Here is a 26,545-nt window from a genome sequence, read left to right on the forward strand (position 1 = left end):
GACTCTGCAGGTCTCAGAGAACATGCTCTGGGCTCCTCCTTCCCCCTCGCCTCTGAGGTCAGCTAGGAGGGTGGGGGCTAGGGGAGCTGCGTGGCCGAGGCTGTCTAGGCTGGGGAACGGCTATGCCTCCCGACACCGAGCCCTGCCCAGCAGGAACCAACAGGGCATGGAGAGGGTGCCGTCATCAGACCTGGAGGGTCCGTCCATCCACCTTCATCATTCAACGTGTATTGAGCACCTCTTGTGTGCCAGGCCCTGGGCAGGGTAGTAGGGACTCAGTGATGAGGGTCCCGGTCTGTGGGGAGCGGGACATGAACCCACCCATCACATAGACAAATATATCGATGCTGCCAGGTGGCTAGGGGGGACCTCCTGCAGGAGGTGACGTGCCTCACCTGCAGGATGATGATGAGGAGGAAGTACAGGTTGGACACCCGGTGGAGCTGCTCGTACAGGTTCAGCGGCAGGAACGAGAAGAAGTTGTACTTGGCCGTGCGGATGACGTTGGTCTGGAACAAGAGCCGCAGGCCACATGGCAGGGGGGTGCCTTCCAGGCCAGGGGATGGGGGTGCCCAAGGCCAGACCTGCCCCACTTGGCCTCGCCCAGAATCCTCTGGGCTATGGGACACCATTCATTAAGCACCTACTGAGCACCTGCTGAATGCAAAGTTTCAAGCCAGCATTATTAATAAATGCAAGACCTCAAGCCAGCATTTACTGAGCACCTGCTGAATGCAAAACTTGGAGCCACGGTTAACTATTGAATGCAAAGACTTGAAGCCATGTTTTACTGAGCACCTCCTGAATGCAAGGCCCCAGGGCAGCATTTACTGAGCACCTCCTGAATGCAAGGCCCCGGGCAGCATTTGCTGAGCACCTGCTGAATACAAGACCCCGGGCGGCATTTACTGCACACCTGCTGAATACAAGGCCCCGGGCAGCATTTACTGAGCACCTGGTCAGTAATGCAAAAGCCTAGAGCCAGCATTAATTGAGCTTCTACTGAGTGCAAAGACTCGTTGAGCTGTGACCAGCATTTCCCAAAGCAGGACACTCAGGAGGATTTCAGGGCCCGATGGACACGTTGTACTTTCAGGTTGGGTATTAACACCGTCATGTGCACTGGGACAGGGCAAATGAGACACCCAGAACTCTTGTGCCAAACCAGTGATTTGGTTAGGACGGGCGCTTCGGTCTTCGGGATGAAAATAAAAATACTGGCCGGATGTGGTGGCTCACCCCTGTAATCCCAGCATTTTGGGAGGTCAAGGCAGGTGGATCACTTGACGTCAGGAGTTCCAGACCAGCCTGACCAACATGATGAAACCCCATCTCTACTAAAGATGCAAAAAATTAGAGGGACATGGTGGTGGGCGCCTGTAATCCCAGCTACTCAGGAGTTTCAGGCAGGAGAATCGCTTGAACCCGGGAGGTGGAGGTTGCAGTGAGCCGAGATCTCGACACTGCACTCCAGCCTGGGTGACAGAGCGAGACTCTGCCTCAAAACAAAACAGAAAAAAGAAAAAAGAGGCTGGGCATGGTGGCTCACACCTGTAATCCCAGCACTTTGGGAGGCCGAGGCAGGTGGATCACCTGAGGTCAGGAGTTCCAGACCAGCCTGAGCAATATGGGGAAACCCCGTCTCTACTAAAAATACAAAAATTAGCTGGGTGTGGTGGCTCACCCCTGTAATTCCAGCTACTCGGGAGGCAGAGCAGGAGAATTGCTTGAGCCCTGGAGGCGGAGGTTGCAGTGAGCCGAGATCGTACCACTGCGCTCCAGCCTGGGCGACGGAGCGAGACTCCGTCTCAAAACAAAACAGAAAAAAAAAAAAAAAAGAAAAGAAAAATATCAAGCAAATACAAGCAGAGGCAGGACTCAAGAGGTGTAAAAAATAGATTCCCCAGGGGTGCCACGGCAGCTCCTCTGGGGGCCGGGGAGGCACGGGAGGGGCTGCCCACCTTGTATTTCTTCTTCTGCCAGCACAGGAACACCTTCTCCTTGAACTGCGCGTTGTAGGTGCGGTTGTTGGCCTGGACCTCCCAGGTGAATGCTGTAATGAGGGCAGAGCCGGGCGTCGCTGGCTCGAGGGCCAGGAAAAACAGCCCTAACCACGGCCCAGAGGAGGACTAATGGGGCCCGAGGGACCCAGGTGCCAGGAAGGCCCGAGATGTTGGAGCCCCTAAAGACAGTCGGGCAGCAGGCACCACCTAGGGACCTACCAGACCCCTGCCCATAGGTGGCGTGGGCACAAGTGGATTGTGAGAGTGGCCACCCCCCCCACCCCTGGCCATGGGCCAGTCCTGAGACGCAGAGAACAGGCCCTGGGAGATCCGTTCAGGCCTATACATTTTACAGAGGGAGGCAAACTGAGGCTCGGTGATGGGCTCTCGGGTGTCCAAGGCCATACATCCAGCAGGCAGCCCAGATCTTTCTGGGCATGCAGCCCCCAAATCCTGAGTCAAATACCCCAAACCCAGTCAGTACTAGGGTTGGGGACTACTAGAAACCAAATGAGAATCCTAGGCAAGGCCTGACGTGCAGGTTTGGGGGCCCCCAGCCCATCTCAGCCTCAGCCCTGCACTTTTTTTTTTTTTGAGATGGAGTCTCGCTCTGTCACCCAGGCTGGAGTGCAGTAGCACAATCTCGGCTCACTGCAATCTCCACCTCCTGGGTTCAAGTGATTCTCCTGTCTCAGCCTCCCGAGTAGCTGGAATTACAGGCATACGCCACCACGCCCGGCTAATTTTCGTACTTTTAGTAGAAACGGGGTTTCTCCCTGTTGCCCAGGCTGGTCTCGAACCCCTGACCTCAAGTGATCCGCCCACCTCCACCTCCCAAAGTGCTGGGATTACAGGTGAGAGCCGCTGTGCCTTGCCAGCCCTGCGCTTCATAATCCCTCCCATCTGCACCACCCGCTCCGCCCAGGATCAGCACCTGAGTTCTTATCCGCATCATCTTGGAGATCTTCTCTCTGGGCCAGGCTGCCCATGCTGGTGGGGCTGTGGGAGAGAGGGGCCTTGGGTCACAGCAGCGGCCCCAGCCCTTGCTGGGCACCACTCGTATTCAAGGAGCTCACGGCCTAGGGGTCGACCCTCTCAAATGCTACCTCCCACACTCATCTGCCGCCTGCCCCCAGGCTCTGAATGTCCAGCCATTGGCTGTGTGTCTTGCTTTGGACACCCTGAGACCCATGGGACCCCAAGATGATCCCCAAACCTGCAACAACCCATCTGCCAGTGTCCCCCGGCAGCCACCCCTGTTGCCTCCCGCCAGTTCAGCCTAGGAGGACTCTACCGCCGGCCATGCCAGACTCCGGCCACTGCTCCCCACACCTCGCCTTTCCTGGAAGGCCACTCTCACCTCCTCCTGGTTTCGCTGACGGCCTCCTGCCCCTCTCCCCACGCGGCACCAGCTTAGAGGCTCAGTCGTCTGTTGACTGACTGGATGGGATCCCCGGGCTATATGTTATATCTCAAAACACAGCAGGAGGGTCAGGCGTGGCCATCCCCCCTCCTAACCCCCCCGGCTGGGCGCATAACTCTGATGGGGGCGATGGAGGCAGACAGCACATGGTCAGAAGATCCTGGAATCTTCTCCACTAGCAGGTTTAGGAATGTGGGTCTGGCTCTAGCTCTGCACTGGGGGCCCTGGTTTGGCCCCCCGTGAGGAACGGGCAAACCACCCCAGACGTTAGCAATTGGCCCCTCACCTGCCCACCCTCTAGCAGTGCCCTCCTCACCAAGCCCCTGCTCCTGGGTTCCGGCGGCCCGGGGCACCCGTCCTCACCCTTCTGGTCTCTGTTCATACTTCCCAGCCCGACCAGGCTGGGCCCTGTGCCTCCTCTGGGGTGCCCCTCTGCCTGGGGAGTCCCCCATCCCAGCTCTGATCACCTTCTCACCACCTCCGCGGATGCCAGCAGGACCTGAGCCTTCCTGAGTCAGGTCTGAGTCACCTGTGTCCCCAGGTCCTGGTGGAGCAGGACTTGGCTCAGGGCCAGCTCTGGTGCTCCTGGGAGTCTGAGCGGGGCCAGTGCCCATTCACCACATGAGGAAAAGGGAGGTTCAGGGCGAAGAGGGGTTTAGGCTGTGGGACGGGGGAGTGGTGGGGAGACCCCCGTGGGGGCAGACTGGGGGTCGGAGAGTTGGAGAGAATGCTCAAATGGCCAGAATCCACTGAAAGTGTATCTGGGGGCAGAAACAGACACGGACACAGCGCTGGCTTCCTGCCGCCTCACTAACCGGGACGCCCCATTACTCGGAAGCCCCCCACCCCGTCTTCCCGCAGCCACAGAGGCACAGGACCGCCCTGGACAGGGCTCCAGAGTCCAGGGCTGTCCGCACCCGCCCCCGAGCCCCGACCGCGCTAACCTCTAGGGGCGACCTCTCTACCCTCGCTGCCACAACCCCAGCTCTCAGCCCGGGTGGAGCCCAGAGAGGGTGCGCGGGCTCCCAGGAACGCACAGCAGTGGGAGCACCAGCTGCTCACCCGCGCAGGACAGGCAGGGAGGGGCCAGGCTGCCTGGGGCAGGCCGCGGGCGTCCAGAGCGGCTGATGTGGTGGAACCGTTAGCCCGGTGCCAACGGTCCTGAAACGGGGGGCGGGGTCTCGGGGCCCGGCCCAGGCAAAGGTGAAGCTGGTTCGGAGCCCGGAGGGGGGCCGAGGGCGGGGCCTGGAGGGGTGGGTGGGGCCAAGGCCAGGAAGGGGACGGGGACTCGAGGATGGGGCCAAGCAGGATCCGGGCCAGGCCTCAGGGGCGTGGTCACGGCAGAAGGGCGGGGCCGAGCAGAGCCTCGAAGAACAGGTCAGGGTAGAAGACGCTCGGGGGCGGTGCCTGGGTCTGGGGTGGGGAGGAGGCTAGGAGGAAGGCGGGGCCTAGTGGGGTGTCGCCGAGTGGCGTAAGAGTAGGGGCGGGCTCAGGACCCGGGGCGTGGCCAAAGAGGGAGGCAGGGCCGCGCAAGCAGGGTTTAGGTAGGGGAGGGGCCAGAACCCAGGGGCTTGGCCAAAGTGGGAGGCGGGGTTGAGCATGGCCTTGCGGAGCAGTGTTACGGCAGGGGCGGGAATCCGGAGCCGTTACAAAGGAGGAAGGCGGGGCCGAATGGGGGTGTCGCTGAGCAGAGTCAGTGTAGGGACGGCACCAGGACCCGGGGCGTGTCCAAAGAGGGAGGCGGGGACGCGCAAGCAGGGTTTAGGTAGGGGCGGGACCAGGATCCAGGGGCGTGGCCAAAGGGAGGCGTGGTTGAGCATGGCCTCGCAAAGCTGGGTCAAGGTAGGGGCGGGGCTAGGATCGGGGGCGTGACCAAGGAGGAAGGCGGGGCCGCGCACAGCAGGGTCAGGGTAGGAGGGAGCTCAGGGTGGGTCCAGGACAGACGGCAGGGCCTTGGGAGGGCCTTAGGGAGCAGTGCCAGTGCAGGGGCGGGGCCTGAAAGGGAAGAGGGTGTCAGGGAAGGGCCGGGCCGGGCTTGGCCGGGGAGCAGAAAGGACCTGCACCGCAGGGAGGGGTTGGAGGGGTTCTTGTAAAGGTGGGCTAGGGTCAGGCCGGAATGGGCCTTGCAGACCTGACGTGGCTGAGACTGGTGGGAACAGCGTGGCAGAGTGCAGGAGGAAGGACCACAGGTAAAGGCAGGTATGTAAGTCGTGTCTGATTCGTGTCCTGGGTTCGTTCATTCATCCCATTCACGTTCAACGAGCACCTCCTAGGCACAGATGCAGGGCTGAGCACCAGGCTGGGGAGAGGCGGTTATAGCCATTGAGACAACCCTAAGGCCAGGAGGAAGCCCGCAGGGTTCTGTCCTGCGGGTGGCAGGGGCTCAGGGATCCTTACTGAAGAAGTGGCAGGGGTGAGTTCAGCGACGAGGCAAGGGCGTGTCCAGGCCAGAGATAGGGCCCGGAGCCAGGGACAGAAGGTGTGTGTGGAGGGGCTGTTGAAGATGAAATGCCCCCAAGAGTGAGGCTACCTGGGGTGAGGACCCAATGGGAGAGGCAAACATGGGTGGAGGAGAATAGGGAGGCTACCTCCCCCATCAAAGTGGCAAACACCTGAGGGCTCTGGGTGATCACAAACCCTCTTTTCTTTGGAAGCCCAAACTGGAAGTCTGCTTGGCCCTGGAGGTTGCCAGGGAACCTCTTTTTTTAGAGACAGTCTCGGTGTGTCACCCGGGCTGGAGTGCAGTGGTGCGATCAGAGCTCACTGCAGACTCCACCTCCTAGGCTCAAGTGATCCTCCTGCCTCAGCCTCCAGAGTAGCTGGGACCACAGGCAGGCAGGCAGGCCACTGTGTCTGACTTCTCTCCTTTCATTCTTTTCAACACTTCCCCTGCGCTTGCTTGCCCAGTGGTTATGAAAAAGAGCCGGGGGTGGGGGTTTGAACACACTGTTCTCATAAACTTTAGAAGAGACCTGGTTGGGTGCAGCTGTGAGGACCAGATTCCCCCTCCCCAGCCTTCATAGGGGGCACTATCTGGGGGCAGGAGCTTGCCCAGGGCACTTGTGCAAAGGCCCTGAAGCCTCCAGTGGCAACAGGTGGCTTCGCAAGCTGAAGGAGGTCCCTGGGGGCTTAAGCCAGCGCTGGCCAGCCTTGGGACCCCCGTGGGCTATGTCCTGAGGCACCAGGTGCGTTCTGGGAAGAGGGAGGCAGACATCACACGGGAACGGACAGAAACAGAGTGAATACACACCTGCGCCATTTATTTAGAAAACAGGGCCAGGCACAGTGGCTCACACCTGTAATCCCAACACTTTGGGAGGTCGAGGCAGGTGGATCACTTGAGGTCAGGAGTTCAAGACCAGCTTGGCCAACGTGGTGAAACCCCATCTCTACTAAAAATACAAAATTAGCCAGGTGTGATGGCAAGGCCATAATCCCAGCAACCTGGTAGGCAGAGGCTGCAGCAAGCTGAGATTGGGTGACAAAGCAAGGCTGTCTCAAAAATAAGAAAAAGAAAACTCCTTTATAGAAGGGGTGGGAAGCGTCACCTGGTCACAAGAACAGCCCTCGAGGGTGGAAGGGCCTGGCCTAACCACGGTCCCCCAGGAGGGATGCAGAGCCCAGAACCAAGAAGGTAACCTTTCTGCCTCTGCAGCCTTGGGACGGAGTCCTCCGGGGAGGCCCCACGTCCTCATCTGGGGCCCCATGCCCTTGGCCTTGCCCTTCAGCAGAAGCCCAAGGCCAGGGTGGCAGGAAACCCCCTCTAGGCAACCTGCCCTCAACTGCTGGGTCCTGTGCTGTGAGGCTCACTTTTTCTACTTGAAGTGAATAAAAAAGTAGGGTCTAAACACCCCTGGGCCTCCCATTCCCAAATGGGGTCCCGATGCAACCAAGGTTGCCTGGAGCCGTGCGTGCACCGCATGACATGTGGCATTTCCTGGCAAGGGCGGAGTAGCTTTCCGTGTCTGTGCTCCATCCCCTCGACGGGCAACACACAGTGGCTCCCAGTCTCTTTAACCCCCTCTGACCGTCAGCATGCGGCCCCTATCCCTGGGCGAGGTGGAGAGGGAAGCCAGCTCCGTGCACAGGGCCCAGCTCCACGTAGGGCTGGGGACACTGCCCGCTGTCCGAGTGGCACTAAAAGCTGCAGAATGGTAGCCCCACAATCTGGGGCTGGAACTGGGACTCCACAGCAGGTGTGGCCCAGCCCTGGGGGAGCCAGCACTGGGCCAGCTTTTGTGAGGGAAAGTTTCGCGGTTTTCTCTGCGTTGGTGGGAAGAGAATCAGTCCCAGCTGTAGGGACAGTGACCTTCCCGGGCCACATGCAGAGGCCTCACCAGGCACCAAGACCAGGACCAGCAAATCTAAAATCCATACAAACATTTATTCTGTCCCTGCCTGGAGGTGACGGGAGTGGGGGTCCGGAGAGCCCCGCAGAGGAAGACGGGGCTCTGGCGGGAAGACAGTGTCCAGACGCCTGTGGGCTCCATCCGGACCGCAGGCCCTGGGGCTAATGAGGGGCCGGCTGGGTTCTCAGAGGTCATGGAGTGCAGGGGTGGGGCGGCGAGTGGTGGAAGCCGGCGCCCCGAAGACAGGCCAGCCCCTGGAGCACGGAGGCGGGTCCAGCCCACGCTGGGCTGAGTGTGGCCCTGGCTGGCCCCCACTGGGGTCTGTCCCACCCCCAGCCCCCAGGAGGGAAGGCAGCAGGCCCGCTCTTCCCGGTGGGAAAGGTGCTGTGCAAGTCATCAGGTTTAAATTAAAAATAATAAAAATAACAATACAAAATAAAAAAAAGACTGTCTCAAACAAACCCGGGACAAGCCCGCCCCGCGACCCATGTGAGGAGCAGAGGTGCCAGCCACCACCTGGGAGGGAGTGAGGGCCTGGCCGGAGGGGCAGGAGGGGCTGCGGGCTGATTGGGGGCGGGCTCTGTCCTGGTCGCTGTCAGCAGCAATTCTAGAGACGCCAGAAGGCTGGGGGCAGAGGGTGGGGACGGGCGGAGGGGTGCGCAGGACGTGAGCGGGGGTGGGCTGGGCTGGGCGTTCTCCGGCCGCCAGCTTGTCCCGCTGCTCTGGGCTGCCTCGGCCAGGTGGACGGGTTACCGGAGATTTATTGCACTGTTTTGGAAGAGGCCTGGGGCTAAGGACCAGCGGGGCGGCAGGAGAGGCGGGCGGGAGGCGGGCAGGCGTCATCGCTTGGTCTTGGCGTCTTCTCGAACCTTCCAGATCACCAGGTGCATGCAGGCGCCGGCGTCCTCGCTGGAGCTGTGCCCGTCCACTGCGGAGCAGATGCGGTGAGCACCCGGCTCCTGCATAGGGATGGCCCCAGGGCAGGCGCTGGCACTCACCATTGTCCTGGATGATCTGTCTGAGGTAGTCGGCCATGAGGTTCCGCAGGGACCGCTTGTAGGGGAGGCCCAGGCGGTGGGGGAAAAGCACAGACGTGTCCACCACGGTGCTGTGGATGACCTGCGGGCAGCGGCAGAGGTTAGTGCATGTGGGGCCTGCGCAGGTTCTGCTGGAGAACTGCGAGGGACCCGGGCTGGCAAGGCACCTTCAGGGCCAGGAGGTCACTCTCCAGGCTGTGTCCGATGAGGATGGTGTCAGCGCTGAACATGCTCAGCAGAACGGCCTGGACGTCACGCAGTGTGACGCTTGTGTCAGCAAGGTCAGCCTCCGTCACCCCCGAAAACCTGGGGGAGCAGGCAGGAGGGGTGCCAGGGCTCAGCCTGGAAGCACTGGCTGGCAGGGCGGGGAGGGTGGGTCCCTGGGGAGGAAAGACGGGGCGGGGTCCCGGCTCCCAGAGGGCACTGGCCACACCTGGTGTTGTAGTCCACAATCTCGTTGTCAGGCTTCACGAAGGTGTCATAAACCACGTGCACATCCGTGTCGACCACTGTGACGCGCGTCAGCTCCAGGCCGTACGTGGTGTAGGACTGCGGGCGAGGGACGCGCCTCAGACGCGCCCCGGGGACCAGCCTCCCTCCCTCCCGCCCCCTGCCCACCTTCAGGTCTCCAGAGCCCTGTGAGGCAGAGGCAGCAGCCAGAGACTCTGTGGGGCTTCTAGGAGAAGCGGAGTAGGGTGGGACCTCAGCAACCCCCTTTCCCAAAGCCCTCCTGCCTCCCATTCACAGGCAGAGCCGGGGCCCAGCGCCCGGAGGGCTTGGCTGTGCTGGGAAGTATGGGGTGCTGGTCCAGGGCAGGAGCTGCAGGCACCGGTGCTGCGAGAGAAGCCCTCTGAGCACTGGCCGGTGAGCCGGGCCCAGATGGGGCCCAGATGGGGCAGCCGCGCCAGGACAGGTCCTCCCCAATCCTAAACCTGAGGCTGGGCAGAGAACGGCCTCACCATCTCGCAGTCCAGGGCGTAGATCCCTGGGTGGGTGTCTCCTGGGAGCTCTTTCTCAAAGGTCTTCACGAAGCCCTCGAGGCGCTCCTTCCGGCCATCCTGCACATGTTGCTGGGGGTGGAGAAGGCAGGTGAGGGCGGCTTCGGGGTGCAGTGGGGGCGGGGGTGGCAGCAGCACATCTCTGAGCCCTTCGGGACTGTCCTATCCATCCATCACGCCCGTTCACTGGCTGGGACCCTGGTGAGCAGGTGGGGAAGGGGGCTTGCCAAGAAGACACAGGGAGGATGGCTTCCCAGGATGGGAAGTGGCCAGGGACAGGGCCTGGGGCCTATGGGCACTACACTCTCTGGGTAACACAGAAAAGGCTGCCCAGGGGCCGAGACCCTGAGCCCAAGACTGTGCTGTGTCCTGAGACCCAAGACCAGCGACGGGGAAGCAGAAGTCTGTTGAGAACAGGCAGAGGGGACCGGAATGCCAGGGCTCACCTTTGCGACCTGGCAGCCGACAGAGCCGGCGGCAGCCGAGCAGCACATGTACTGGGTCTCCCAGCCTCCGGCCACTGCAGGGGACACAGACAGTCAGGGCCCGGCCAGGCCCACTCCACAGCCCCCGGGGCACTGACCACACGCATCTGCTGAGCCCTACTAGAAAGTAAAGACTGAGGACAGGAGACCTCAGCCTCTTGGCAGAGCTGGAAGCAGACCAGGCCCCGGCAATAGTCTGGCAGCCAGGACGCCCAGGCCTGGATCCAGGGAAACCAGCGCGCTCTGCAGAGGCCTCTCGGGCAGCGCCGCCTTGGGCAGGACCCTCCAGGTGCCCCCGAGGCGACGGCTTTAGGGGCTGCAGCAGGGCTGTGCAAGGCTGGCCATGTGCCCTGAACATGGCTGTGTGGCTGCATGGGGGACTGAATGGAACCAGCAGGCCAAGGGTGGGACAAGCCCTCCGCTCGTGTGGCCAGCAGCCTCCACATTTCCATGGACCAAGGGCACAGGAAGACAGGGACACAGGGCCTTTCAGCTGGTGGCATTTGAACATTGTCATGGGAAAGCTCTCGTCTTACTTTTGCATAAAGAACGGGTGGAGAGAAAATGAGGCCAAGGGCTAGCCCTGGCTCTGCCCGGGACAGTGGAGTCCAGGGACCGTGGGTGGGACGGAGGGCTTGGGTAAGGCCTCACACCAGTTCCGGGGGCCTCAAGGGAGGGCCCAGGTTCCAGGGACCATGGGTGGGACGGGGGAGGGCCCAGGTAAGGCCTTACCCCGGTTCCGGCGCAGCCGTCCCCAGTGGTAGTAACACTCCTCGTCCCGGACGCAGCGGCCCGAGGAGGACACAAGGTACTCGGTGCCACAGCGGCAGCAGGTCCTGCAGGAAGCTGTGGGGGGGACCCGGGCGGAAGCTGAGGCTCACGCTGGGGCCCACATGCCTGGCCTTGCCCACGTCCCGCACCTGCCCGCCTAGGCTGCTGAAGGCCAGCAACTTACAGTCCTTGGGTCTCTTCTCCTCAGCTGTGAAGATGATCGCGCCGCCGGGCCGCTCTGGGTGCGGGAAGGGGTAGCCGTTCTCCTTGAGCTGGTCCTGGGTGAGCAGGTACTCCTTGAGGCGGCTGTACAGGGCAGCCCCTGTGGACAGGCACGGTGGTCAGCCCCTGCCTGGGATGGCCCACGGGGTGGTGGACACCACCAGGAAAGGCGGCTGGTGGGGGCCCGCGAGGCACCATGTGGCAGAGCACAGGCGGGGCGAGTCCTCACCTTTCAGGTCCTCCACCCGGGGGCTGCTTGGGCGGCTGAGCGAGAAGCTGGTCTTGGTGGCCAACCTGCCCCCCAACACCACCTCGTGGGACACAACCCTGCGGCCACTGGTTTCTGGAAGGAGGGGAAAGGGGGAGGGGAGGAGGGTGTGAACTAGCTGGCTCAGACCCCCGCCTCACCTGCTCTCCCACCCACCCTGCCCTCCTCAGACCTCTGCCTCAACTCCCCCTTTCTGAGATAGTGCCCTACTGACTCCGGGCAGACACGTGGTGGGCCAGGGATGCAGGGTAGCCCCCAGCTCTGCAGGCCCGGGAGCTGCATGGAGACCCCACACCCGAAGCCTTCGCCCTCTCCCCTCAAGCGAAGGGGGAAGGGCCGGGAAAACAGCACAGGGGATCTAATGGCTTTTGAGGGCTTTGAGCCTTCTCGGGCCACCCAGCCTGCGACGCCAACCCAGGGCCTCTCCGAGTGCTAATGGAGGCGGGGACGGAGGCGGGGGCCAGTGATGGCTTAATGCAGCCTGGAGAGGCTGCAATGAAACGCCCAGGTCTCTGCTTTCTTCCCCCCAGAGCTTAATGCACGGAGCTGGCCCAGCCCGGGACCTCCTGCTTTGAAGAGGCTGCCGCGGCTCCATTAGCAGGCGGCCCCTCGGCCCGGAGACCTGGCTCAGCAGAGGAAGGTGGCTGACAGCGAGGACGCCAGGGCCAGGCCAGTCCCAGACAGAAACCTGGGAACCAGGGAGCAGGCAGCCCCCCGTGGCACCCGCGCTTTCCTTTTGTCTGAGACTGTAGCTGAGCTCAGGGCTGTGAAGGTCCCAGCTCAGCCCAGCTGCCACCCCAAGGGCAACACTGAGCCTCCCCCGCCCGGACTCACTGCTGAGCAACCCTGAGCCTCCCGCCCCACCCGCCAGGACTCACTGGGGAGCAACCCTGAGCCTCCCGCCCCCCCTGCCAGGACTCACTGCTGAGGCTGGGCACGGTGCTGGGGGCCAGGCCCCTGAGCTTCTTGAGGGTGTTCACGGCCACATTTAGGTAGATGTTCTTGCTGGGGCTGCGGTCATAGGCCACCTTCTCCTCGTTCAGTGCCTGGGGGACACGTGGTGCCCAGCTGAGGCCATGCCTGCCTGGTGCTGGGGAACCCCAGTGGTGGGGTCGCCATGGGGTCAGGGACTTGCATCTCTCCCAGGCAGCTCCAGGTCGCAGCTGCGGCTGAGAGGCCGGGGGATGTCTGGGGACCACCCTGGACCCCTAGTCCCCACCCGGCCGGCCAGACAGGAACTCCAGGACCTCACCTTCTCTATGGCCTCCTGGTTGGAGGTACAGAACTTGAGACACTCCTCGATGAACAGGTTGAGATAGCGCTGGCGGATGACGGTGGGGACTTTGCCCCCAAACTCTTTGGGGATAATGGGTTTCTTTAAACTCTAGAGGAAGGCAAAAGCAGCCATGGGTGAGGGCCTCCGCAGGACCTCCAGTCGGGAACGCAGACACGATGATGCCATGACCACGACTGGAGGCAACAGTGAGATGCACTGTGACAGATCAGCCTGGCTCCAGTAGGGACAGACACGCCAAGGCAAGACAGGACCGGCAGGGGAAACTGAAGGCAGGGGGAACTAAGGGCATGGGAAACTGAGGCCATGGGGGCACACGGGAACTTGCTAAACTGTCTGCTCAATTTTCCTAGAAACCTAAAGTTGTTCAAAAAACGTAGTCTATTAAAAACAAAACAAGGCCAGGCATGGTGGCTCATGCCTATAATCTCAGCACTTTGGGAGGCTGAGGCAGGAGGATCACTTGAGGCCAAGAGTTGAGATCAGCAATCAGCCTGGACAATGGACAACATGGCAAAACCCTGTCTCTACAAAAGAAAAAACAAAATTATTAGCTGGGGTCTGGTGACACAGGCTTGTGGTCCCAGCTACTCGGGAGGCTGAGGTGGAAGGATCACTTGAGCCCAGGAGGTCGAGGCTGCAGTGAGCCATGATAGTGCCCCTGCACTCCAGCCTGGGCAACAGAGACCCCGTCTCTTAAAAAAACAAACAAAAAAAAACACCAACCAACCAAAAAAAAAACCACACACAACAGAAAAAAAACCACCAGGGCAGCCAGGCGCGGTGGCTCACGCCTGTAATCTCAGCACTTTGGGAGGCTGAGGCGGGCAGATCACGAAGTCAGGAGATAGAAACCATCCTGGCGAACATGGTGAAACCCTGTCTCTACTAAAAATACAAGAAGTTAGGTGGGCATGGTGGCGGGCGCCTGTAGTCCCAGCTACTCGGGAGGCTGAAGCAGAATGGTGTGAACCTGGGAGGCGGAGCTTGCAGAGAGCCAAGATCGCACCACTGCACTCCAGTCTGGGCAACAGAGCGAGACTCCGTCTCAAAAAAAAAAATTTTAAAAACCACCAGGGCATCAGGAGGGAAGGTGAAGGCTGTACTGCAGTGTGGAGCATGAAGGCCCGCAGGGCAGGGGCGAGGCTGGCCCTCTGCAGGCTCCATGTGGCCAGGAGGGGCTAGGCCACCATAAGGCTGGGCCTCGGGGCTTGGTCTGGGGGTGGTGGTACTTGCCAAGACGGGAGGTGCTACCTGTAAGGATGGACTGTGGGCGATTCGCTTAGGGGTGATGGTGGTGGTAGTCTTGGATGCCATCCCCGACAATGTGCGTGTTTTCAGCTGCTGGCCGCCTGGTTCGGGGCCATTGGAGGGCTGGCTGCCGCTGGCCGTGAGGGTCCTTTTGGCACCTGTGGGGGCTGGCGGGGCACAGGGGGTGTGGGCACAGTGCAAGTGGCTGCCCATCACCACGTGACGGAGCACCAGGCAGCCGCGGCCACTCAGCGCCAGCAGCACGTGCATTTCCGCGTGCAGGGGGCCAGGCCGGGGCGCGGGGCTGGGACTGCGCAATGACATCAGGCTCTAACTGCCTTCAGGCAAGTCCATCGAGGCAGAGGACACAGGTCAGGCTGTGGAGGCCGCTCAGGCCACGTCAGCGGTGGGGCGGTCCAGGCCTCTGCCACGTGTTCCGACCCCAAGCCCGAGGCATCGATGTCTGAGGGAAAGGCCCTGCTCCAGGACAGAGGACCAGAGGGTCTCGGGCACCCCCACCTGCTCATTGTGACCAGCGGCCTGCCCTGCCCTGCCCTGCCCTGCGGCCTCTGTGTTCTGTCTCGCCCTTTGATGAAGTCACAAACCAAAGGGAGGAGGTCAGGCCTGCAGGGGCTGTTTCGGAGGGCTGGCCACATGGGCAGCTGCAACCTGGGCATGTATGTCTGTGTGGTGGGGGGCTTCTGGACTGGGGGCTCGGCACTGACCCAGGAAGGGGAGCTGTGGTGGGGACATCTGGCCCTAGTCTCAGAGCAACATCCCTTGAACCGCCATCTGGCCCTGGAAGGTGCAAGGGAGGCAGGCTGAGTCTGCTCATGCTACCGCGGGCCGCCCAGGAAGGAAGCAGGCTGCCCGCCAGGCTGGCACGCGCCTCTTGCAGTGGAGGGTTTGCCCTTCAGGAATGGAAGGAGACCCTCCAGGCTCCCTCGGCTGCACGCTGGGGGCGAGCACAGGCAGCCACAGGAGTCCTCCAAGCCCGGTGAGCCTGCCCTGTGGCACTGCCAGCACTTGGGACGCCAGACTCGCTTCAGGTGGTGGGCCCCGAGGGCACTGTGACAGCTCAGCACCCACCACAGACCAGCAACAGGACAACCGCCAGCACGCAGACGCCGATGCAAGTGTGTGGGGTCCCGGGATCAGCCCAACTCAGTGACTTCCCTTCTCTGGGGCTAAGGTCTCAGACGTGAGGGGCTCTGGGGAGGCGAGGTCAGAGTGGCCTGGAGAATTCTCCCTAAGGAGGGCCTCAGTCCAGGTCCAGCACAGGAGGGCGGGGGATCCATGGGATCTGCAGGGGAATCACCGGGGCTGGCCCTAAGGCCCTCTGGCCAGTGCCAGGGAGGCAGGGTCTCCAACCCAGCAGGCTGCTCAGAGTGGTCCCTGGACAGCAGCCATGCCCTCCCAGGGAGCTTGTCAGACACAAAGGTCCTTTCCCAGCCTCCAGACCAGAACCTGCATTTTTTAGGAGCTTTCTGGGGGACCCTCATCTGTGACCTGCCTCCAGGGACACTTCCTTGCTCTACAGACACCACTGATGTGAAGATGCAGGAAACAGGACAACCCCGCATGAAAGGTCCTGTCCACCCACCACTGAGGCCTGGCCCGACTTTCCAGAAGACTCTGCGGAGGACATGCCTCTCGGAGTAAAGGAAACACAGCCCCGCTCCTGCGAAGACGGTGCTCATTTCCATCAGAGGCCACGCCCCCCACTCACACGCCAGGCACAAAGCCACACCTGCAGGAGCCTGCACCCCACCCAATGCCAGGCACCCCGACATGGTTCCCCATTCCCTGGCACCACAGGCTCAAGCCCTGGTTCAGCACAGTCCCCACCGGGCTGTTGGACTCCTAGTAACCCCAGAGCCGGGTCAGGGAAGGAAGGTGCTGGGCCAGGCCTCTTGCACTCCTCAACAGTCCCCATTTCACAGACAGGCAGGCTGAGGGCCCCAAGGAGAGGGCCCAAAGTTGCCACATGAGCAAACACCACGTGGTTCAGGTGAGCTCAGAGACCTCGGGGTGCCCTCTCCTGCCCACATGCCAATGTCCCCCTGGCACAGGCCTCCTGGGTCAGCACTCACCTGCAGCCAGGCGGGGGTTGGGGATGTGGGCGATCCTCCTCTTCTCGCCAGGGGCAGAGATGTGGACGGAGGGCAGCTTCTCTGCCAGCCTGGGGGGGGCCTGCAGCAAGCTCGCCGATGCCCTCTGCGCCTGCTGGGCCCGCAGGTAGCACACCTCCTGTGCCGTCGGGGGCCGGGCCGGGGGCACCACAGGACTCCTCCTTGGGGGCTCCGCCTGCATCACCACAAATGCTAAGGCCTGGCAGCACAGCGGGGGCACCTGGAGCAGGTGGCCCCAGGCAGGCTTGGGAGAGGGTGGCTGGAGCTCGGGGGACGGAGGCACCACCTCCTTGGCTACCTTCTGAGCTGCTGGGCACACTGGGGGGAAGCAGCATGGAGCAGTGGTCCTCAATGCCACGTGGCTCCAGGCTCCCCCACTTCGTGTCTCCCGGTGCCCAGGCTGTGTCCTCAGCCCTGATAAGGCACGGGTGGGTGGGACTACCCCGATTAGACTGGCACTCCAATCCAATGACACTACACCTAATCTTCCTCAAAGCCCCTCCTCTGGGGAGGCTCTGGGACTGGATCAACTTGGACTCTCCTGGCTGCTGGCCTGGGAGCCAGGCTCTCTGCTTTTCCTGCACTGCCTCGCTGCGTCTGCACAGGGGCCTGACAAGCGCTACTGTCTCCGGGCTACAGAGGACCCCGGGCTCAGAGCTGGACAACTGGCCCAGGCCCAGGCCGCACACGGCGCAGCAGGCAGTCTGCGGGAGGTCACCCTGGGGCTGCCGTCCCCGCTCTGACCCCTGCCCCAGCACTGTGGGTGATCTAACAGGAAGGGGCAGGAGCCAGTTCTCTCTGGGACTCGGGCAGCATCAAAGATAAGATGTCTTCAAAAACCTCATGGAAAACGTGCACTGTGACGAAACTTGCATGGATTTCAAGTTTTTTGCCCCAAAATAAACTGATACTAACTTGACATAACACGTCTGAACCAGAGGGAGTTTGAGGCACTAAAAAAAAGTAAGACATCAGTTAGAACAGAGTTCCGATCAGAGCAACAGGAGTTCTGCTAAAAGCAAAGCAAATGTTAAGCATCAAATTTATGGTGAAACTTGGGTGGAAGAATGAATGGGGAAATCACTGATGCTTTACAAAAGCAAATCTCGTGATCAGTGGGTGGATCACGAGGTCAGGAGTTCGAGACCAGACTGGCCAACATGGTGAAACCTCATCTCTACTAAAGATACAAAAATTAGCCTGGTGTGGTGGTGGGCACCTGTAATTCCAGGTACTTGGGAGGCTGAGGCAGGAAAATCGCTTCAGCCCGGAAGGTGGAGGTTGCAGTGAGTGGAGATCGCGCCACTGCACTCCAGCCTGGGTGACAGAGCGAGACTCCATCTCAAAAAAAAAAAAAAGAAAAAAAAAAAACGGAGGGATGAAGCTGGGTGTGGTGGTGCACACCTGTAATCCCAACACTGGGAGGCCGAGGCAGGAGGATCACTTGAGGTCAGGAGTTGGAAGACCAGCCTGGGTGATAGAGCAAGACCCCCTTATTTTTATAATTTTTTTTTTTTTGGAGACAGAGTCTTGCTCTGTCACCCAGACTGGAGTGCAGTGGTCCAATCTTGGCTATTGTAACCTCTGCCTCCTGAGTTCAAGTGATTCTCCTGCCTCAGCCTTCCTGGTAGCTGGGATTACAGGCACCCACCACCACGCCCAGCTAATTTTTGTATTTTTAGTAGAGACGGGGTTTTGCCATGTTGGCCAGGCTGGTCTTGAACTCCTAACCTCAGGTGATCCGCCCACCTCGGCCTCCCAGAGTGCTGAGATTACAGGCGTGAGCCACCGCGCCCAGCCCACCCGGTCATTAAAATATAAAGAGGCCCCTGCTGGCCTGGCCTCTGCGGACCTTACCTCCTGGCCTTGCTTGGAAAGGTGGGAGATCCTCCTCTTCTGCCCGGGGAACAGAGTGGTCAGACCCGAAAGCCCCTTCTCCTCACTTTTCTCTTCCTTGGGGGGCTAAGACACATGTCCGTCCGTCAGCATGGGTCTGCCCTCCCCACCAACACCAACACACCCCAACCTCAAACCGCCCCCGGCAAGTGGGGAATGGCATAGTCCAGCCCCCAGGCACAGCAGCTGAGGGATCAGGGCCACCAGTCCCTGGGCTGTGTGTGGGTGCAGTCAGCGGGGCGGGGGGCAGGTGTCCCACGTTCTGCAGATGCCCAAGGCTACCTCTCCTGTGCGCCCAGGGCTTGGAGACCCCAGGCCGCAGAGTGAAAGCACACTGGGAAAGTGAGGCCCCAGGGCGCACCAGCTGCACGGGATGAGCACTTGGGCTCAGTCTGTGTGAAGCGGGCTCCCCCTGGTGGCCAATGTGGAGACACTGGGCCAGGAGACCCAGGGGTCCAGAGCTGGCCCAGGAGCGCAAGAGCTCCGCACACTGGGGGTAGGGAGAATGGAGGGGAGGAGAGAAGGGCAGGAGGGGATGAGGCGGGGACAAGGAGAGGAGACAGAGGAGCTGGAAGAGAAGAGACAGAGATGGGGACGGGAAGGGAGGGGAGAAGAGAGGGGGAAGGGAGGAAAGGGGAGAAGAGGGGAAGGGAGAGGGGCTAGAAGGGTGTGCCAGAGGTGGGTTCCCCTCAGGTGAGTGGGTGGGCCAATATCCCCCTGCCAGTCAGTGGGAACAGATTGTGTGCACATGGCCACAGGAGCCTGGCTGGTGGCCAGGGACCAGCAACCTCTGTGGGTGGGTGAGGGGCAACAGGGCCGCCCACGAACTCCTGAGCTTTCAACAGGCTCAGGGGCCAGCACGGAGGAGCTGCCTCCACCCACACCTCTGAGCCAGCTGGAAACCACTCCGGACAGAACATCCCTCACCAGGCCCTGGGCTCTGCCTCGCCTGAGCCCAGCCCGAACACCTGTGCCCTCACCTGCCGGTCCAGCCGGCCTCTGTCCTCCACCTCTGAGCCCAGCCCGGGCACCCATGCCCTCACCTGCCAGTCCAGCCGGCCTCTGTCCTCCGCCCCTGAGCCCAGCCCAGGCACCCGCGCCCTCACCCGCCGGGGCCAGCCGGCCTCTGTCCTCCGCCTCTGAGCCCAGCCCGGGCACCCGCGCCCTCACCTGCCGGGCCAGCCAGCCTCTGTCCTCCGCCTCTGAGCCTAGCCCGGGCACCCGCGCCCTCACCTGCCGGGCCAGCCAGCCTCTGTCCTCCGCCTCTGAGCCTAGCCCGGGCACCCGCGCCCTCACCTGCCGGTCCAGCCGGCCTCTGTCCTCCGCCTCTGAGCCTAGCCCGGGCACCCGCGCCCTCACCTGCCGGGCCAGCCAGCCTCTGTCCTCCGCCTCTGAGCCTAGCCCGGGCACCCGCGCCCTCACCTGCCGGTCCAGCCGGCCTCTGTCCTCCGTGCCTGAGCCCAGCCCGGGCACCCGTGCCCTCACCTGCCGGGCCAGCCGGCCTCTGTCCTCCGTGCCTGAGCCCAGCCCGGGCACCCGCGCCCTCACCTGCCGGGGCCAGCCGGCCTCTGTCCTCCGCCTCTGAGCCCAGCCCGGGCACCCGCGCCCTCACCTGCCGGGGCCAGCCGGCCTCTGTCCTCCGTGCCTAAGCCCAGCCTGGGCACCCGCACCCTCACCTGCCGGGGCCAGCCGGCCTCTGTCCTCTGCCTAAGCCCAGCCCGGGCACCCGCACCCTCACCTGCCGGGCCAGCCGGCCTCTGTCCTCCGCCTTGACGCTGGTGGACTCGTTGAAGATCCGCAGGCACTCCTCCATGGGGTCCGAGTCAAAGTCCACCTCCTTCTCCAGGGCTGAGTAGTCCACATCCGCCCCCGCGCTGGAGGACGAAGAGGAGGAGGACGGTGCGGGGGAGGGGGGCGGGGAGGCCTTGAGCCGCTTGGGCGGCCCCCGCGCCTCGGGGAAGCCCAAGCTGGAGTCCGAGTCAGAGTCTGAGTCTGAGCTGAGGCTGGGGAGGGCAGGGGGCCACACGCTTGGCACCCCCGGCCCTGCGGCCTCGTCCTCACTCTCGTCTCCAAAGAGGTCGGCGTGGCTCAGGGCCCGCTTCTTCAGTTTGGGGGCGTCCTGGGAGGCGCCCTCATCTAGCGAGCGGGCTTTCCGCTCCACCAGCTTCCCCGATGGGACCTTGGTGCTTTTCCTATCGGGGAGCTGGAGGGGGCGGGGTGGGCCTCTGCTGGCTGCCTGCTGGGAGTCCCCGCTTGTGGGGCTCGGCCGCCGCGCTGGCCGGTCAGGCCGTCCTTTCCCTGAGCTGGCCACAGGAGTGGCCGAAGATGGCTTCTTCTTGGTCCCTTCCGGTCGCTCTGCCTTGCGCCGGGGGCTGCTGGCCTGCGGGCCCTTCTTGTCCGCACGGGGCTTCTCTGCAGGCCGCCCTCGGCCCTTGTCCTTGGTCTTGTCCTTCCTCTGGGTCCCATCTTTGCAGCTGGGGGCAGGTGGGGTCCCGCTTTTTTTCTTCTTGGGTTTTCCCTCCTTGGGGCAGCCCCCATCCTGTGAGGCCTGGACCTGGGCTGGGGAGCAGGGCTTGGCTGGGGGTGGCTGGAAGTCTCCCACGTCGCACTGCACGGCCGTCTCCTTGGTCTCCCGCAGGCCGCCCCCTTCGGCCTCCAGGCCCTCTTTGGAAGGTGGCTGCCCAGTGGCCTTGCTCTCAGGGTCAGCCCTGGCTTTGGGGGTGCTGGCCATGGTGGGCTCATTACCTGGGGCCGTGGTGGCCTCATCTTCCGAGTCTGAGAACCTCGCATCGCAGCTACTGAAGGGGTCACAGGGTTTTTTGGGAGCAGGGGTGTGGGGCTCGCTGCTGCGGGGGCCCCGGGGTCGCTTGGCAGCCCGCTCGTCCCGGGAGCTGGCCCTGCTGAGGTGCCGGGCCGAGTAGTTGGAGAGAGGGTCATACTCCAGGTCTGTGGGTGGCCTGGAGTTGTCCACCACATACTTGCCACTGGGAACAGGGCGGCTGTGCCGCCGGGGCTGGCTCACAGCCTTGGGGACGTATTCCAGGGCACCACTGCCCCCTCCGCCTCTGCCCTGACCCCTGTCCAGGGACGCCAGCAGGTACTTGCTGCCCGACTCGGCAGGCGTGGCCAGCGGGGTGGGCTGGTAGCCGGTATCGGGACTTAACAGGCCGTGGCTGCTGGGGCTGTAGTCGAAGGCCAGTGGGAAGGCATCTTCGTCCAGGCCCACGGTGGGGCTGGCGTTGGGGCCGCGGGGCGCCAGGGCGGGGGCCTCGGCGGCGCGGTGCTCACGGGCCGTCTCTAGCAGCTCCCGGTAGCGCCGCTGCTCCAGCTCCACCTCACTGCGCACGGCCTCAATGGCCTGGTTGACCAGCTCCAACTCCAGCACGTCCGGGCGCGGCTCCTCCCCCAGGCCCAGGGTGCCATTCTCCCTCTGTGAGGGGGGCTTGGGCAGCTCGGGGTTGTAGGGGTCATAACCCAGTCCTGAAGGGAAGAGAGAGCATAGCTGTGACCAGCCTGCCAGAGAGGAGCCTGCAGCGTGGGGGTGGCCCCGGCCTCAAACTGCAGGGAAGGGAAGAGACCCGCCTCTGAAACCCATCGTGCACTGGCGCCTGCCAAGGCTCTGGGGTGCCCAGCTGGGTGCAGACCATGGCGCCATCTCAGGCCCTGTGCAGGGCCCCGCCCTGCCCCTGACCAACGGGCGCTGGATGGACCTGGGCTGTGTGACACGCAGCTCCATGGGTCCTGGAGGCTCCCTCACACGGCTCATGGAATGTACACAATGACCATGGCAGGGTGGAGCAGGCAGGTGTGGAGCTCCCAGCATTCAGGATGCTGGGCTGAGGCAGGACTGGAATGGGCTGACAACCACAGCCTGACGGTGGACACAGGAGAGCCCTTCCTCGGCCAACATGGCCCCACCCAGCCAGCAGTGTGCCTGCGGTGTGGCAATGGTGTGCCTGCAGCGTGGCTGTAGTATGCCTGTGGTATGGTGGCGGTGGTGTGCCTGTGGTGTGGCAGTGATGTGGCTGTGGTATGGCGGTGTGCCTGCGGTGTGGCGGTGGTGTGGCAGTCACATGCCATATGCCTGGCGGGGGTAAGCTCAGGGCTCTGTCCCACAGGCTTTCTTGCCTCTAGGAACATTAACTGGGCTGTGCCTGTCCTGCAGAAACGGAGGTCACAGAAGTGGCCATGGCTGAGCAGGGCCGGGGGGATGGGGACATGCCCAGTTGATGGGCCACCCTGCAAAATCCACAGTAAGATTTTTTTTTTTTTGAGACAGTCTCTCTGCCACCCAAGCTGGAGCGTAGTGGTGTGATCTCAGCTCCCTCCAACCTCTATCTCCCGGGTTTAAGCAACTCTCCCGCCTCAGCTTCCCGAGCAGCTGGGATTACAGGCGCCCGTCACCGGCCTCTCGAGTAGCTGGGACCACAGGCGCCTGCCACCAGCCTCCCGAGTAGCTGGGATTACAGGCGCCCGCCACCAGACTCCCAAGTAGCTGGGATTATAGGCGTGTGCCACCACACCCAGCTAATTTTTATATTTTTAGTAGAAATGGGGTTTCACCATGTTGGCCAGGATGGTCTCGATCTCCTGACCTCAAGTGATCCACTGCACCTGGCCTACTTTAAATAAATTTTCTTTTTTTTTTTCTTTCTTTTTTTTTTGATACAGAGTCTCGCTCTGTCGCCCAGGCTGGAGTGCAGTGGCCGGATCTCAGCTCACTGCAAGCTCCACTTCCCAAGTTTATGCCATTCTCCTGCCTCAGCCTCCCGAGTAGCTGGGACTACAGGTGCCCGCCACCTCGCCCGGCTAGTCTTTTGTATTTTTTAGTAGAGATGGGGTTTCACCATGTTAGCCAGGAGGGTCTCGATCTCCTGACCTCGTGTCGCCCGTCTCGGCCACCCAAAGTGCTGGGATTACAGGCTCGAGCCACCGCGCCCGGCCAAATAAATTTTTTAATTTTAAAATTTTTTGTAGCTGGGAGTGGTGGCTCATGGCTGTAATCTCACCCAACATTTTGGGAGGCCAAGGCAGGTGGATCACCTGAGGTCAGGAGTTCGAGACCAGCCTGAGCAACATGCAGAAACCCTGTCTCTACTAAAAATACAAAATTAGCCGGGTGTGGTGGCTCACGCCTGTAATCCCAGCTACTCAGGAAGCTGAGGCAGAAGAATTGCTTGAACTCGGGAGGCGGAGGTTGCAGTGAGCCGAGATCATGCCATTGCACTCCAGCCTGGGCAACAAGAGCAAAACTCTGTCTCAAAAAAAAAAAAAAAAAAAAAAAAAATTTGTAGAGGTGGGATCTCACCATGCCGGCCAGGCTGGCTTTGAACTCCTAGACTCAAGCAATCCTCCAACCTCAGCCTCCAAGATAGCTGTGACTATAGGCACGAGCTGCTGTGCACGCATTAAAGCACATGGCTGAACTGTCTTCCTGGGGGGCAGCTGGGAACATGTGACTTGCATGTTATTTACGTGGCTCCAGGGCACATTCTAGCAGACCCTCCCAACCTCAATGCCACCTACGTCAGCACAGAAGTCAGAACCAGAGGAGCCTCACATGGGGCCAGGCTGAAGGAGTCTAAAGAAAACAAGAGCAATGTAGCCCAATATTCCAGCAAAGGAATAAAAACCAAGTTCAAATATTTACTTCAGAAACATTAGAAGTTCTACTGAGCATGGCCAGGCGCAGCAGCCCACGCCGATCACCGCAGCGCTTTGGGAGGCCGAGGCGGGAGGACACTGCTTGAGCTCAGGAGCTTAAGACCAGCCTGGATGACACAGATCCCATCTCTTTAAAAAATACTTAAAAATAAGCTGAGCGTGGTGATGCACATCTGTGGTCCTAGCTACGTGGGAGGCTGAAGTGGGAGAATCACTTGAGCCCAGAGGCTTGAGGCTGCAGTGAGCCAGGACTGTGCTTCTGCACTCTGGCCTGGGCAACAGAGCAAGACCCCAACTCTTAAAAAAAAAATAATAAAGTTCCACTGAATATAATTCCGTAACATCTCTAAAGGTCTCTAAAGGTCAATAGGTCTGATCCTCTGGAGTTGGCAGGAAACGGTGCCAAAGACGCCTGCGTCCTAATTCCTGGAACCTGTAGATGGTACATCCCCTTAGATGGCAAAAGCGGCTCTCAATGGGGTGAAATCTCCCTTGCCTGTCGCTGAGGGGGCCATGGACAGGCCGAGATCTCGCAGAGCAGTTTTGCAACCATCCCATGCAGCTTCAACACCACCACCTTGAGACTCAGAATCCTCAGAACCCGTGCCATAGACAGACCACACAGGGCAGAGGTACAGATGCATCTGGCGCAGCCTTCACGGCAAAAACACAACAATAAATAACACAGAAGATGACCTAGAAGCCTGAACGCAGGTCACCTGGGGTTAAGAGGCAGGCGTGCGCCCAGCGGGGACCTCCAAGTCACACTGCTACAGGGAAGAAGAGGGGCAAGGAATGTTGCACACTCTCGCCTTTGAAAAGCAACTCCACAAACCCAGCGAGATCAAAGATTCCAGCAAAGTCGCAGCCAGGCCCACACTAAGCCTGCAGTCCCACCGGGTGCAGGAAATGCAATTTGGCCTTAATTTATGCTGCACCCAATGCCGACTGCCAAGAGGGATGTGAATGCTGACACCCGTCCCCGACAGACTGATAAGGAGCAAGCCGTGACACCACGTAGCAAAAGGCAACAGCCCCCCACGGGAACCTGCCCGCGCCAAGATGCCGCTTGGCTCTGACTTGATTCTGACTGAAAGTGCAGCTTGTCTGAAGGTCAGGCCTCAGATGTGTTTCTTCCACTCACAAAACCTGCGTGCCCTTCGGCCTACCTGGAGGCCGACCCCTACCGGGTGCTAAGACCTCTGTGCAGAGAAATGGCTGGACACAGGCAAGGGGAGGCAGGCCCAGGATCTCCCACTGTGGACGCTGCAGAGAACAGCAACAGAACTGGAGGCTTCCCCTAGGGCCCCCCCACCCCGCCTCGGACCCCAGCAGGCATAGGAAAGAAACGGCTGGCTTCCGCCCCGCGGTGGCTCACACCTGTAATCCCAGCACTGCGGGATGGATCCCGCATCCACCTGCATCCAGCCGAGGCGGGTGGGTCACCTGAGGTCGGGAGTTCAAGACCAGCCTGGCCAACATGGAGAAATCCCGTCTCTGCTAAAACCACAAAATTAGCCGGACACGGTGACCCACGCCTATAATCCTAGCTACTTGGGAGGCTGAGGCAGGAGAATCGCTTGAACCCGAGAGGCGAGATTGAGCCACTGTACTCCATCCTGAGCAATAAGAGCGAAACTCCGTCTCAAAAAAAAAAGAAAAGAAAAAGAAAAAAAAAAAAAATGGCTGGTTTCCCAAGCTGCTCCCCGAGACACACCCACCAGGAGAACAAAAGCCTCCCCAGGCAAGTCCCCCTCCTAATCCCTGGGACCTGTGGCCTGGCCCACCTCACTCAGCCAGAGACTGAAGGTGCTACGAACGAAGGACCCTGAGGTGGGTGAACATCTTGTGTTATCCGGGGACCCAATGTCCTCGCAGGGTCCTTTAAAGGGGGAGGCAGGAAGGTGAAAGTCAGAGAGACCAGAAGAGGTTGTACTGTGGCCGTGAAGGGGAGGAAGGGGCCCTGAGTCGAGGGATGCCGGCGCCTCCAGATGCTGGGAAAGGCGGGCACTGACTCTCCCCTGCAGCCTCCAGGAGGCCCAGCCCTGCCCACAGCTTGACTTGAGCCCTCTGATTTGGACTCCGACCCCAGCGCTGAGAGACACCGTGCTGCTTGAAGGCCCATGGGGAACGAACGCAGCCTCATTTGGTGATGAGAGTGCAGTGGAGAACACGCTGCCCACTGGCTGTACCTGCGAAGGCAGAAGGCCCGTCCTCTTCCCAGGAGCCCTGCAGGGACAGTGGGAGGCCGGGACTCAGGCTATGGAGGAGGTGGGAGGGCTCACCGCAGGCAGCTGCCGCCTTTCCCTTGAAATCATATCAACATTGTGCCCATTTTAAAGATTACATTTAGGGGCCAGGCGCAGTGGCTCACGCCTGTAATCCCAGCACTTTGGGAGACCGAGGCGGGTGGATCACCAGGTCAGGAGTTCAAGACCATCCTGGCCAACATGGTGAAACCCTGTCTCTACTAAAAATACAAAATTAGCCAGGCATGGGGGCACGCACCTGTAATCCCAGCTACTCAGGAGGCTGAGGCAGGAGAATCGCTTGAACCCAGGAGGCAGAGACCACACCACTGCACTCTAGCCTGGCGACAGAGCAAGACTCTGTTTAAAAAAAAAAAAAAAAAATTACATTTAGGGCCAGGCTTGGTGGCTCACGCCTGTAATCCCAGCATTTTGGAAGGCCAAGATGAGCAGATTGCTTGAATTCAAGACCAGCCTAGGCAACACGGCGAGACCCTGTCTCT

At 61.2% G+C, this 26,545-nt stretch overlaps 2 protein-coding genes across 8 annotated transcripts in view; both read right to left on the reverse strand.

The window, feature by feature from the left end:
• ATP8B3 (ATPase phospholipid transporting 8B3) overlaps nt 1-4,666 on the reverse strand; it is a 28,086-nt gene extending 23,420 nt beyond the window's left edge. Inside the window, exons 1-5 of one of the 3 annotated variants that reach the window (XM_074025267.1) lie at nt 4,489-4,666; nt 3,364-4,187; nt 2,938-3,002; nt 1,962-2,053; nt 396-509 (exon numbers count right to left, since the gene is read on the reverse strand). In XM_074025267.1, the coding sequence (XP_073881368.1) occupies nt 396-509; nt 1,962-2,053; nt 2,938-2,992 (261 nt within the window). In that variant the 5' untranslated portion in view covers nt 2,993-3,002; nt 3,364-4,187; nt 4,489-4,666. Of the gene's footprint in view, nt 1-395; nt 510-1,961; nt 2,054-2,937; nt 3,003-3,363; nt 4,188-4,488 lie in introns of those variants that run through there. The other 2 variants (XM_074025268.1, XM_065535668.1) reach the window with 2 other exon arrangements.
• A 3,125-nt stretch (nt 4,667-7,791) lies between these two features.
• REXO1 (RNA exonuclease 1 homolog) overlaps nt 7,792-26,545 on the reverse strand; it is a 33,082-nt gene continuing 14,328 nt past the window's right edge. Inside the window, exons 2-16 of one of the 5 annotated variants that reach the window (XR_012428202.1) lie at nt 19,868-21,609; nt 18,091-18,195; nt 16,195-16,408; nt 14,105-14,268; nt 12,809-12,940; nt 12,479-12,602; nt 11,518-11,631; nt 11,251-11,388; nt 11,028-11,141; nt 10,257-10,330; nt 9,772-10,008; nt 9,246-9,361; nt 8,980-9,118; nt 8,774-8,894; nt 7,792-8,703 (exon numbers count right to left, since the gene is read on the reverse strand). Coding sequence is in view for 4 of the 5 variants with exons in the window: in XM_045381234.2 (XP_045237169.2) it covers nt 8,615-8,703; nt 8,774-8,894; nt 8,980-9,118; nt 9,246-9,361; nt 9,772-9,882; nt 10,257-10,330; nt 11,028-11,141; nt 11,251-11,388; nt 11,518-11,631; nt 12,479-12,602; nt 12,809-12,940; nt 14,105-14,268; nt 16,195-16,408; nt 18,091-18,195; nt 19,868-21,609 (3,497 nt within the window). In the remaining variant the exon portion in view is untranslated. Of the gene's footprint in view, nt 8,704-8,773; nt 8,895-8,979; nt 9,119-9,245; nt 9,362-9,771; nt 10,009-10,256; nt 10,331-11,027; nt 11,142-11,250; nt 11,389-11,517; nt 11,632-12,478; nt 12,603-12,808; nt 12,941-14,104; nt 14,269-16,194; nt 16,409-16,907; nt 17,187-18,090; nt 18,196-19,614; nt 19,744-19,867; nt 21,610-26,545 lie in introns of those variants that run through there. The other 4 variants (XM_045381234.2, XM_074025271.1, XM_074025269.1 and 1 more) reach the window with 4 other exon arrangements.

Source organism: Macaca fascicularis, chromosome 19 (assembly GCF_037993035.2).
Source record: "Macaca fascicularis isolate 582-1 chromosome 19, T2T-MFA8v1.1".
Lineage (NCBI taxonomy): Eukaryota > Metazoa > Chordata > Mammalia > Primates > Cercopithecidae > Macaca > Macaca fascicularis.